The sequence below is a fragment of the Cladophialophora yegresii genome (assembly GCF_000585515.1).
Source record: "Cladophialophora yegresii CBS 114405 chromosome Unknown aczIN-supercont1.7, whole genome shotgun sequence".
NCBI lineage: Eukaryota > Fungi > Ascomycota > Eurotiomycetes > Chaetothyriales > Herpotrichiellaceae > Cladophialophora > Cladophialophora yegresii.
Window position 1 is genome coordinate 2,325,713 of NW_006913051.1, and position 12,274 is coordinate 2,337,986.

The 12,274-nt window shown below is 54.7% G+C and overlaps 6 protein-coding genes across 6 annotated transcripts in view; 4 read left to right on the top strand and 2 right to left on the bottom strand.

Annotated features, from left to right (window-relative positions):
• The window catches only part of A1O7_09941 (uncharacterized protein), a gene marked incomplete at both ends in the record, with an annotated part of 1,021 nt that extends 472 nt beyond the window's left edge, over positions 1-549 (top strand). Inside the window, one exon of the mRNA XM_007763925.1 lies at positions 95-549. Within this exon, the coding sequence (XP_007762115.1) occupies positions 95-549 (455 nt within the window). The remainder of the gene's footprint in view (positions 1-94) is intronic.
• Positions 550-885: 336 nt separating this feature from the next.
• On the bottom strand, positions 886-2,076 carry A1O7_09942 (uncharacterized protein; the record flags this gene model as incomplete). The annotated part of the gene is made up of 1 exon (XM_007763926.1): positions 886-2,076. One exon carries the CDS (start codon positions 2,074-2,076, stop codon positions 886-888), a length of 1,191 nt encoding a protein of 396 aa, XP_007762116.1.
• Positions 2,077-3,969: 1,893 nt separating this feature from the next.
• Positions 3,970-5,271, bottom strand: A1O7_09943 (uncharacterized protein; the record flags this gene model as incomplete). Its single annotated transcript, XM_007763927.1, has 2 exons — positions 3,970-5,099; positions 5,154-5,271. The coding sequence occupies 2 exons, from the start codon at positions 5,269-5,271 to the stop codon at positions 3,970-3,972; spliced, it is 1,248 nt and encodes a 415-aa protein (XP_007762117.1).
• Positions 5,272-6,474: 1,203 nt separating this feature from the next.
• On the top strand, positions 6,475-7,503 carry A1O7_09944 (uncharacterized protein; the record flags this gene model as incomplete). The annotated part of the gene is made up of 1 exon (XM_007763928.1): positions 6,475-7,503. One exon carries the CDS (start codon positions 6,475-6,477, stop codon positions 7,501-7,503), a length of 1,029 nt encoding a protein of 342 aa, XP_007762118.1.
• Positions 7,504-7,599: 96 nt separating this feature from the next.
• A1O7_09945 (uncharacterized protein) lies at positions 7,600-8,874 on the top strand (the record flags this gene model as incomplete). The annotated part of the gene is made up of 3 exons (XM_007763929.1): positions 7,600-7,920; positions 7,976-8,091; positions 8,145-8,874. The coding sequence occupies 3 exons, from the start codon at positions 7,600-7,602 to the stop codon at positions 8,872-8,874; spliced, it is 1,167 nt and encodes a 388-aa protein (XP_007762119.1).
• Positions 8,875-9,433: 559 nt separating this feature from the next.
• A1O7_09946 (uncharacterized protein) lies at positions 9,434-11,773 on the top strand (the record flags this gene model as incomplete). The annotated part of the gene is made up of 6 exons (XM_007763930.1): positions 9,434-9,655; positions 9,712-9,843; positions 9,904-10,135; positions 10,190-10,691; positions 10,749-11,136; positions 11,216-11,773. The coding sequence occupies 6 exons, from the start codon at positions 9,434-9,436 to the stop codon at positions 11,771-11,773; spliced, it is 2,034 nt and encodes a 677-aa protein (XP_007762120.1).
• Positions 11,774-12,274: the final 501 nt, after the last annotated feature.

Genomic DNA, 12,274 nt, shown 5'->3' on the forward strand with positions numbered 1-12,274 from the left:
CACACACACACACACACACACACACACACACACACACACACACACACACACACACACACACACATCAAACTGACTGCTTTACGCCGCGCTACAGAGGCCAAGATCCGCGAACTCGAGCTCGAACTTGCCAAACAGAAGCACCTCGTCGAACTGTACAAGCACGAGCAGAAGGAAAACACAAACTTGATCGCCATGTACGAGGAAGCAATGGGCACCGCGGTCGAGCAAGTGCGAAACTACTGCGGAGACATCGAGGGCCGCTTCCTCCGCCAGCGCAGACACTACAACGATCTCTTGCAGCAGGAGAAGGACGAGCACTTGCAGAGCCGATTGGACCGAGACCACTGGCACGCGCAGACGCTCAAGGTTTGTGAGATGATCCGAACCGCCCACAGACTCAGAAGCGAGGAGTGGCATGAAGAGTACACCATCATTGCGGCCCTGCAGGGCGAGGTGCGAATACTGAGACGCGTAATTGGGATGGAGGCAGAGAAGCCAGAAGAGGAGACGGGCTGGCCGTATCTGAAGGACCTGCCATTGCCGGAGTAGGCGGCTTAGCTTGGCTGCGTGTGCACACCGGCGTCAATGGGGGCGGCTTGAGGAACAAATGCACAGCGAAGGCGTACCGGGGTCAATGGAACATAGCATTGGCATTGGCATTGAATGGGCTGGAAAGCAACCAGCAGCATTGAGCATCGATGCTCGGGCGTCGTCCAAGAAGACGACATGAATCAAAAATCATCGTGAACAACATCCTGCGTCCTCTCGTTTCCATCGTGTTCTCGTTTCAGTACGGAGTACCCTGCGTTGACTTCCAGACCGACAGACCCTTCACACATACCCATCACCCACTAAACACTACATGCATTTACGGACGAAGGTCGCCTACCTCCTGTAGCACACCGTCCCAGCAGGTAGCGACACCCATCTCGACGCCTCTGTCGGCAATGCCGGAAGCGGTATATCGGGCGGCGGTCCCGACGGCGGGCCCCGTGTCCGCAACGACAAGGACGGCATACTCTTCTGCCTGATGATCTGGTCTCTGGCGGGCGGCGTCTTCGCCACCCAGAGTGGTGGCCTGTTCACGGCGGCGTCGTGCTCGTCGTTGCCCTCGTCCGCGCGCAATATCGAAGGGGTGGCTTCTCGCGCAGGGACGCCCATGGCCGTCGTATCCACTATTGGAAGCATGCCGCGTCTTTTGAGCTTGGTTCGTGACGGGGGTCTCGAGTCGGTACTTGTGGCTCTTTCGCGTGTCGTTGCGGGGCCTGTTAGCGATGGCGAGGGCACGCTTCCGAAATCAAGTGCTGCGCTTTCTCTTTCTCTTTCGATTTCAGTTTCATGACTTGCCGACGTGGACGAACGCGTGCGCCTCGATGGCAGATGCGTCTGTCTGGACGATGCCGTCGGGGGGAACAGGCTGTACGAGGCGGTTCGCCTGTGCGTTTCGCGTGAGCCGGAGGTGTGCGAGGAGGTTGTGCTTCTGATGCTGCAGGGCCGGGACTGGGAGGCCGGAGACGTCGGCGTGCTAGGTTCGGTGTATGCGCCGCCTCGGGTTTCGCATCGGTAGCGCGCCGAGGTTTTGCGGATGTGGCCTGGCTCGGGCAAAGGGGCGACCGTCGAGATTCGTCTGCCGGTGTCATCGAGCTGAGGGACGCCTAGGAGTGGCTTCTGGATATTGGAGTCGGCAGGAGCAATGTCGGGCGGAGTGTCCTGAAAGGTGATCTGCTTTGGGAGGATCACCGGACATTTCTTGGAGGTGGCACCTTGGTGGACGGCATAGTGCATGGAGGAGTCATCTAGGTCATGCTGGGCCGAGGCCACAATCCGTGGTCTGGAGTCTGGTGGTGCCTGAACTTCGTAGCTGTCTGTGCTGGAGAAGGATGAGTCTGGCGTACGAGGGCCGTAGCTCGCCCGGCTGGAAAAGCTTGTGTGGGTGGTGGAGATGGAGTGATTGTCGGAGAAAGACCGCTCTCGTAGGTGATCGGGGGAGTTCAGTGTATGGGCTGAGGAGTCCGTGCTTGGTCTGAAAACTTTGCGCGACGTGGTCTGTTGGGGTCGCGGCATAGGCATCGGCATTGGTGGTAGAAGTACTGGTGAAGGCAGATACAGCTCTTCCACATGCGGGTGTGTGGACAGCTGGAACAAGTTTGGCAGGCTCTTCTGAGCCCGAAGCAGTCGATCTGCTTTTCCACGCCGAGACAGCCCCAGCTTCCGACTTGGCCATGTTGAGTCACAATTTGAGTGCTGCTGACGAGCTACTGCTGCCGGACATTCCGAGACCTCTGGAGGTTTTAGAGGCTGGTGCCCAACTTTAACGGCATCGGCCACTTCTGTATTGTGCTGTCTTGTGAATCTTTCCGACTTTGTGCGAACGAAGAAAGCTCTGAGGCGAGACTTAGCACTCTTTTCCGACGGCCACCACCCGGAGACTTCCTCAGCGGCCGCCATTGACAAGGTTTGTTCATCAGGCATTTCAGGGCGAAGAGGAGGTTGGACTATTGTATGACGGTGTTGGGTCTAACCCTCGAGTATATTGAGGATTGCTGGTGCGTTGCTTCGTGCTTCGTGCTCAGTGCTTTCCTCCCCCGATAACAGACCTCGTAGACGTTCAGCTTGACGATCCTCGACGATTTCGAAGGCCAGGTCTGAGATGATGCCGTGCGATTGGGTAAATGAACAATGTTGCGTCAGTCTCCCTAGCCTCAAGCTTGACGATCTCTGTGTTGGTATGCCGGATGTTTCTGTTTTCTTGGCGGACGAGTGCTTCGTGCGATTCTGTTATGAAAGACTGCGTTGGAGAACAGTGATATACTCGGAGCGAAGTTGATCTATCGTTAAGAGATGAAGCGGAAGAGCATGACACGAGTGGCGTAGGACTACCCAGAGGCAGGGATAAACAAGCTGGAGCAAACAGTGCGGGTGTGAAGAGAAACCATTCTGGCAGCTTTAGTTGTTGCGGTTGAGAGGTATGAGGAATTGGACTGGGGCCGTGCTGCACACCACAACAAGCTTGAACGATCTGGGCCAACAAAGGCATGCATGGCATCGCCACTGATTAGATGGGAATAATAGGTATGTGCTGGGTTGACAGTGACTGACATAATGCAAGGAGACACACCTGGAGGATGAGGACCGATGCCGCATCTGTATACACTTACATATACTGGGTGGCCAGTGTGTGCCAATTTGTCCATTTAGAAATAGTCTACCCGCTGGACGGTAAAGGAGAAAGACGTCCTGTAAGGATGAGTCGAGTGCTGACGTTGAAGACAGATTTGCTCTGCTCCAAGCACCAATAATACAGTGGAGGAGGGCGAAGGGGCAAACGAAACACAAACGAGAGACAGGACGGCGTCGGTGAGGGTGTATTGAAAGTGCTGAAGAAAAGGGTCACGGCCGAGTTGGCCGTGTACAACACTGATAGATACACTGACTCAGATCACATAATAGCCTGGGCTTTTCCTGCGCTCTTTGGTGAAACAACCGGGTATAGTGCTTGCTGAGCCATAATGCAAGGAGGTCGTGCACATAGGAAGGGAGGACGACGTGGTACCATGTTTGACTGGTTGGAGTGTTGTCAACGGGCATGTCAAGTTTGCTATGAGTGTCGAGGGAGGGCCAGGCTGCAATAGAACGGGCGCTCTTGGCTGAGGCATAGCAAACAGAAGCGCTGGCGTAGGTTAACTATGTGTCTCCTTGATCACACAAGAGATCTCTCTCTTCTCTGGTGGAAGAAGTGAAGATGAGCGAAGGGTGAGTAAAGGGTGAGCAAAGGGTGAGAAACTTGTGTGCTTGCGCTCGATGCCGAAGGCTTCGCCCTACCTCGGCCCCTACCAGTGCCTCGCTGAGCCCCGCTAACTACGGAGGGTTTTAGACACAAGCCCGCAATGCTCCGGGTGCAGCAAACATCTACCAGTTTTATTCGAGATCTAGTTTAATCGTACAGGATGATTAACCAGCTACCTCTTATCAGCTCAGATCTGCCAACCCGTCCAGCTCAATATGTATCTGGATAAGCAGTCTCTCGTATCGATAGTCTGCTGTGGAATGGCTTCGTGTTTCAGGCAGCAAGTATCCCAGCAGCAGTTGTGACAGTGCATCTAGCGTGGGCACATGCAGATGTTTTATCACGTTCACCATCTCCACAATCGACCATGCCCGCGGGTGGAGCTGGAGCCGGGGCTCCTCTTGCTGTGTCATAAGGACTGACCACACCTTCTCGAGCGAACCTTCTTCTTCGAGATGATGATCAGTCAGCCGTCTTTGGGCTCTGAGCAGGTCTTTTCTCCGACCCCGGGCTTCTTGGTGAGCACGATCCGTGCCCCCAAGGAGGACGTCAAATATGAAGAGCAAACTTGCTGCCAGTGCTACAGATTTGCGCAATCTGCCCATTGGTGTCGTCTCCTCGGCGAGGGTTTGTCGCTCCACGTTCAATCGAAGCAATGTCTTTCTCAGTGACGAAAATGATTCCTCGTTCAGGATGCTGGATAAAGTATCGGGTGACGACATTTGCCGTTGAATTTTCGAGAGTGTATCAAAAAGCCGCGTCAAGAAATAATAGCCATCGGCTTGGGGTTGTGTTGGTCGAGTATTGTTGCATACTTGCTCCATCGTCCGATTATCAATCGGCCAGTATCCTGGCATCGTACTCACACACCAAGCCAACAGCCACATGGTTTCCGATGAGAGATTCTGTATCCCGCCACAACACTTAATAGATTTTTGGAGGCCGTTCAGGTGAGTGTGGACGTTGTGAGTCAAGGACTTCGGAAACCTCTGATTCTCAGAGGGGACACCCATGGACAAGGTCACTTCATACGCCCACAGGCTGAGCACGGTCAGAATAGCGTCTTCAGACATAGCATCTGGCCTCCGAATTTGTTGTTGAAGCAAGCCGATGCCCTCGACGACCAATGCAAGAGTGTCCGAGGTGGGTTCACGATGCCCTCTTTCGATATCGTGGTTGAGGCTGGAAATGGCAAGAAGTATCCGCGACGACACCGGCCGGGTCATTATATGTTGTGCCATTGCAGATGCCGGTGATACGCACTGGCTGGACTCTTTCGTCCCGTACAATCGACTAATGACTCCTGTGTGTACTGAGTCGGAGTCAGACGCAAATCGGGAAAGGATACTGGCGTTACTCGACTTACCATTTGTCACAAGATCCTTGGGAGTTTGTGAAGTGTACGCTGCGCTGTCTGAAAGCCCGCCGAAGTCGACGTTGGACCCGGAGGAGCTGAAGGTGGGAGAGGAATGCGAATCACCCATTGTGCTTCCCGCCGTCCATTGCGACTGTTGGGGTGATGATGGCCTTGAACTGGTGTCGCTCAGGGAATCCGATGACAAGGCAGCCTCTGCCACAGACCCATCTGGTTGTGATGTGCCTTGATCCATATCTTCTCGCCGCAACCATGGAAGGACCCGACTTTTGGATCGAGAGGCCAGTTGCTTCTGACGACGGATGGAATCGCGCTTGCGAAGAAACTCTTTCATTACGTGCCTGGATTTGCCCGTGCCACGCTGACGGTCACCCGAAACGAACAGATACGTTGGGGTATAGTCCACTCCCGAAGTCTGAGTGAAAACCACACTCATTTTCAACTAGAAATGAAAATCTTCGCTGGCAGGAGGACGGGGTATTCCCAATGAAAGAAGTGCAACCAGCTCTTGTAAGAGCAGAGGGCGCAGTTTCTCCTTCTTGTAATCATGGAGCCGCCAACAAAAGGACACGAACGGATCGCGGCTTCAGGACGGTCAATAAAACTATTCCCGTCATCTTGCGCACCATGTCCACTCAACCTTGTAGGGCGACACGGGGGCTGCATGACCAAGGGTCTCTCTGGGGGCCGACGACTTGCAAACAGACAACGGCCGTATGCTATCAACCTGATTGGGCGGTAACCGTTACCCCAAAAGGGCTCGCAGTTTGGACCACTCATAGACTCCTCTCACCCGACGCTTCTTCAAGCCTAGTTGCAGAGCTGAGGTCGACTCCTCTGACACACGCTGCAAGTGCTTACCAATGGCGCGGTATGTGGATGAATCCAGGAAGCCTGCGCCCAATCAACCTTCGATTACAGAGGCTACGGATTGCCCTAATGTCGGTTCGAGGTAACGGTAGTTTTGGGAAGGAAGCATGAGAAACACCAAAGGGGCAAAAGGGTTGGGAAACTGGACCTGATTTGCTCGTGCGGCCGTTGAGGTTGCGCAGTCGTTGGTTGGCGGCAGAGCGCGAACCATCCTGGGCGTAGCGCGTCGCCGGTAGCTTTGGGACTACATCATTCACCCGTCCATGGAGGTCGAGAGCCATCTCGATCCCGACTCGTGGCAGAAGAGTCGGTCTCTCACAGCTTGCAGAGGTGGGTGATGGAACGTGCCCTCGCTGCTGCGGAGCCTGTGACCCTTCATCAGCTCAATGAATCATCTTTGCATTGAGTCTCCCACCCGTACATCCGATATGCCGCTTTGAGCATGGATGAACGCGCCGAATCGGCGCATGGTGCTGGGAGAGCAGTACATAATCCCACCAGAGCCGGCAGGTCACCCTCTTTGGATGACGGAAGCGAGGCAGGCGAGTCGTCGACCAAATATCGGAGGATCGATCAGGAAGGCGCCAGAGCTTCGACAGCGTCCGAGCAAGCCAGCCGTTTCCTGTTCGTTGACTCGTCCTCCAGTGGTCAAAGACCACGTTCTGATCAGCGAGCCATTAACGCACATATCCAACAGACTGCTCACAGGAATCGCAAGCAGGCCGGCCGAAAGCAGAAGACGACGGGAACGGCGAACATAGGGCGACAACGTCCCAGACCCGTGTTACAGCCACGACCAGTCGAAGCCCTCCGCATCGCCGATGCCTCTGCCGCTCTTCAGCAGCGCGGCTCCCCGGAGACGCCGTCAGTCCCCAGCGTCGCGAGCTCCCCAGCATCGTCCTCAACGGTGAGCGTTCGCGCGGATAGCCGCACTCCCGAGCCACAAACACCTGGTCTACAGCGGGCGCCTCCCACAGCCAAGCAAGAGCAACTTGACCGAGAGCAGCTGGACCGACTGCGGCATTACAGCAATGTTCGTCGAAATGAAGTTCAAGAAGCTGTCAATGCTCAGCGCAGCGAGCAAAATGCGTCGACTGACGTGGCTCGGCGAGCGAGCTTCGGAGATGAAACCAGCTCCGTGAGATCGATGCTCACACAAATCCTGCAGAGACTGGATGCTGGTCATCCAGGAACCGCGCTTCAGAGCCCGCCTAATTCCTCGCTTCGAAATACAGTTCTTGATCCCTTTAATATCAGCTCTGTCCACATTACCCCGAGCATGAACACTGCCTTGCGCCATTGTAAGTCGTTCCTTCCCCAAGCCTCCGTTTTCTATGCTGTGGCGCGATACACTGTGGAACCGAGAGCCCTGGCGGAGGTTGAGAACCCGGAGATCAGGAGGCTCAAGCTGACTTGGCTGGATCTCTTCCTGCAGCAGACAAAATCTACCAAATGCAGAGCTAAGAAGTAGATTTGTGTCTCACCCTCTGTTCTGGAAGATCAAATGCCAATCGTAACAACGGCCCTCCTCGTGCAGAGAAGCTGACTTGTCCTAGTCTCTGATGTTATGATCCCCGGCGTCTTCCCGACTCGACACCAAGCTGAAATCCAGACTCGCTGGGCCTTTCAGAATGCTGCACAGGATCCATTGGTCTTGTACGCGCTATTGGCCGTATCTTCGGCAGAGCGAAGCGCGAGGTTGGGAGAATTGAGGAGCGGATCGATCGAAAGTACCTTCACCGAAGCCGACCTCGAGAATCGCGCAGTCCCGGATTTCGTTTCGTACAAACTGAATGCGGTGAAGATTGCCAATGAGACGATGAAATCAATGGAGACGGCCGCTCAAGCCTCTACAATCTTTGCCATGATGTGTCTGCTTTCAATTGAGGTATGTACTGCATTCCCACCAAGGTGTCCGGTCGAGACTTACTGGTGTTGCGCAGATTATCACGGGAAACCAACAGGAGATGTTCGCACACGTTTCGGGGCTGCAGAAGTTGATCGCCTGGCGTGGTGGATACCATGGACTACCTCCTCACGCAACCGAGCTGATCCTATCGTAAGTAATTGGATGATGCTGTGGATCTGGTGAAGTCTGACCACCGCGAACAGGTCTTCCTACATGTGCGCAGCGGTGGCGCGTTCCTTGCCCGCGGCACCTCCTACCGCTTCGTTGTCTTCCCTGCCTGCGAGATTGGTCGAAGAGATTCGGCAGAATGTCAGTGACGATATCAAGAAAATGGGTATTGGCATCCTGACTCCGGACGTGGACACTCTCTTCGACTGGAGAATATCGCAAGCCTTCCGCGACATGCGAGATGTTGTGCAATACCGGGAATACTACCACGAGAAGCAAGTACTACCTGATCAAGAAGAGAATGATTACATCAACGCCAAAAGCTACCAGTTTCGGTATGCTGCCCTGTCCGCGCCGTTCGAGCCACGAGCGCCCGCCAGCGACAAAGAAGAGGCATGTCGACTGGCGTTGTTGATATTCTGGTTCAGCAACTATCAAGTCATGGCGCCCGACTCTGCGCTCAACCGGACTTTGACCGCTCAGCTGAAGACGGCTCTCCAGAGCTCGGATCTCAAAGGGCTGTGGGGTCCTTACTTCGAGCTGCTGACATGGGTCTTGATGCTGGGTGCGTTCATTTCTGCAGGGCAGCGGGAGCGACCATGGTTCGTTTTGAATGTCGCCAAGGTGTCCAAGGTACTGAAATTGCGGGACTGGGATCAGCTTCGTGACCTGCTGTTGAAGTTCTTCTATCTCGATCGAATTTACGTCAAAGGCATGCGAGACATTTGGGATGAAGCATCATTGTTGGCAGAAGGTTTAGACTGAGGAGTGATCATGCGTCACGAGCTGGTTGGACCACGGTAATGATGTTACGGCCGATATTGGTGGCATGTGTCTGCTTCTCCAGCGTTCGATACCATATACCAGCTGGGACTTGGCGTTGCGGGAGATACGGGCTCCAAAAAGTCAGTGTTACGAGATTGCGAACACGTCTTTGAGTAATACTTTAGCGAGTACCTCACAAGTCACTGGAATTCACATTGCCCCAGCAAGTCCAGTTGTTGTAAAATTTCGGCGGCAAGGACATCGCCGTCTGATAACAATTTCCACCAAATCATTCCTACCTCACCGCCCAATCAATCCACTCCAACTCACTCCTCGAACCGTTGTCCTCCTCCGCATTACGGCGATACCCTCCACGTCTCGCCAATGACTATTCGACTGCTAATCCAGCCTTGTCACGGTGCACTGAGATCAACGGTGATCTGCTGGATGCCTGCAACTCACAACACCTTCACGGGGGACCTGGGGTTGCATACACAGCCATGACATACCCGTAGCTGATTGATCAGAGAACCGTCGCATTATCAAGCCGGTCGTCAACATGGCGACACGCCAGAGCTCGGGTCAACTTGATCCTACCTCGCTTGATGGCAATTTTATCGTATTGCCAGACCAGAACGATATGCCAGAAGTCTTTCGAATGCCTTACTGCAACAATCTGAACCTCCATGAAATCTCCGTCGACGAGTTACAGCATCACTATGCGTCCGGTGCACTGTCCACCTCTGACTTTGTCAAGTTCTGCTTGGACAGAATTCAGAAGGTTCTTGGCTAAATAAATCTCCTGCTGCGATTTCAGAGGTTGCTGACAGCGGGAAGATCAACCCGTACCTCGAATGCGTGATCGAAACGAACCCCGATGCTCTTGACCACGCCGCTGCGCTGGATGAAGAGCGGAAGCAGCGGAGAATACGAGGCCCACTGCATGGCATCCCCGTGCTCATCAAAGACGTGAGTAAAACTCCTACACCCACTGGAGTCCAGCCCGCTGACAGCTTATTGTTCTACAAGAACATCGCCACGGCGGATAAAATGCAAACAACGGCTGGCTCATGGGCACTCCTGGGATGTATTGTGCCCAAGGACGCACACATCGTCCGTCTGCTACGTGAGAGCGGTGCCGTCATCATAGGCAAAGCGAACTTGGACGAATGGGCCGGCATGAGAGGGAGCATCTATGCACTAGGGTATTCAGCGCGCGGGGGCCAAACTCGGAATCCTTACATGTTGAACCGCTCTGCAAGTGAGTACTTCTCCAGCAGCCGGCAACTATGGCGCTGAGAATGGGGGCCTATAGATGGCAGCAGCTCAGGCAGCGCCGTGAGCGTGTCAGCCAACATTGTGCCCCTCGCTTTTGGCACCGAGACCGACTGTAGTGTCATCTCGCCGGGCATGGTGTGCGGCGTGGCCGCGATCAAACCGACTGTTGGCCTCACATCGCGCGGAGGCGTCATTCCCATCTCCGAGACCCAGGATTCCGTCGGGCACTTCGGCCGCTGCGTTGCCGACGTGGCTCGAGCCCTCGACGTCGTCGCCGGTCCAGATGCGGAGGACAAGTTCAGCACGCAGCCAGGGAGACGTCAGCCGAAGAGTTACTACGACTGCCTCACTGATCGGCATGCACTCAAGGGGGCAAGGTTCGGTCTGCCCATGAGATGTTTCTGGGACGTTGCGCCCTCGCCCCAACGACTCGTTGCAGGGAAGGTGTTGGGCCTCTTGAAGGAGGCGGGTGCTGAAATCGTGCCCGTCGACATGCCGTGCGCGGAAGAGAGGATGGGCAGAGACGGCATATGGGACTGGTAGGTCATGTCATGCCGTACCGTGCGTTCATACTAACGTGCAGGATCTCCTCTCAGGGAACGATACGGCGAAGACAAGCCCGAGATTTCCGAAATCACAGTCAGCAAAGTGCAGACCTACTATCTGATGAACGTGTACCTCAGCAAACTGAAGAAGACGCCCATAAAGACCCTCGAAGACGTCGTCCGGTTCAACGACGAAAACCGCGGCAGCGAGGGCGGCAAGGCCGGTGACCTCCCCATGTTTCCTGACGGGCAACGGCTCTTCCGCAAATGCATCGACACAAAAGGGATCAAAGACGAGACCTACAACGCCGCACTGAAGCATATCCAATCACAGTGTCGGCAGAACGGCATCGACGCGGCATTGAAGGGTTACAGAGAGGAAAGCACAAAACCTTTCATTGAGTTCGACCAAGCCCTGAGCTACGTGACCAGGGTGAAGGTAAGCGAGATAAGTTCTGTCCCCTGCCCCTGCCCACGAGTGAACACACACATACACATATATTGACCAGCCTCGACAGACTCGCTTCACCATGCAGCCCGAAATCTACAAACAATTCCTACAGCTCCTGCAAACCTACCAGCGCGAATCGATACCACGAAGCGAAGTCTACGACAAAGTTACGCGGATATTCGCATCTGCTCCAGACTTGGTAGCCGAGTTTGCAGAATTCCTCCCGGAGCCGTCATCTCAAGTAGATGCAGAGGGGAAACAAATCGACGCGCTCCTCTTCTGCGACGTTAAGGCCGCGGGTATTCAAATCGCCGCTCAGGCCGGCTATCCCGTGATGACTATCCCTATCGGCTTGGATCCAGATGGCATGCCCGTCCCGCTGACGCTCCAGCACACGGCATGGCAAGAAGACAAGCTGATCAAGTGGGCAAGCGCGATTGAAGATCTGCTGGCCAATTATAACGAGGAGCATGGCATCCCGGCGACCGAGCGGTGGAAACGACTGGGCCGGGTCCCGCCGACGTACATGAATCATCTGAGGAAGAATATCCCGACGGACATGGATTACCAGTGGCCCGGACGGCATCGTGACCATGCTGGTGCGCCGAGCTGGGTGGGAGAGTAGAGCCAGAATGCGGGCATATGCATACAGTGCGAGCTCCACGCTCAGTATCCCTTCTAGACATACGTGCCTCCCCTTGCCCTTCCTTCCCTTGGCTTGACAGAACTCCGGAGCGAGCATGAGCGCAGATGACACGAGAAAGACGAGTCGAATTCGAAGCACGTCAAATGAGCGCGAATAAAGCATGGAGCGGAATCAACACAAGGGATCCGGCCACGGACCCAGCATAGTCATCCCTCCATCCGTCGACCAACGTAGTCACCTCCGCAGCCAGTCGAACTTTGAAGGAAAGATTCAGGAGACGAGGATAAGGACGAACCGGCGACGGATTAATTCGGACTGCAATAATTCATACACTGTAACTAGCGTCTGATCTCCTGAGCGTGTAGACGGTGCAGACGGAGATGCGGATGCGTTTTATTCACTCAGGCATCCCGTCTTACGTTCATGCTGTATTCATACATCCAAGGCCCAGCGCCCGAATACGGTGACGATTTCGATCCA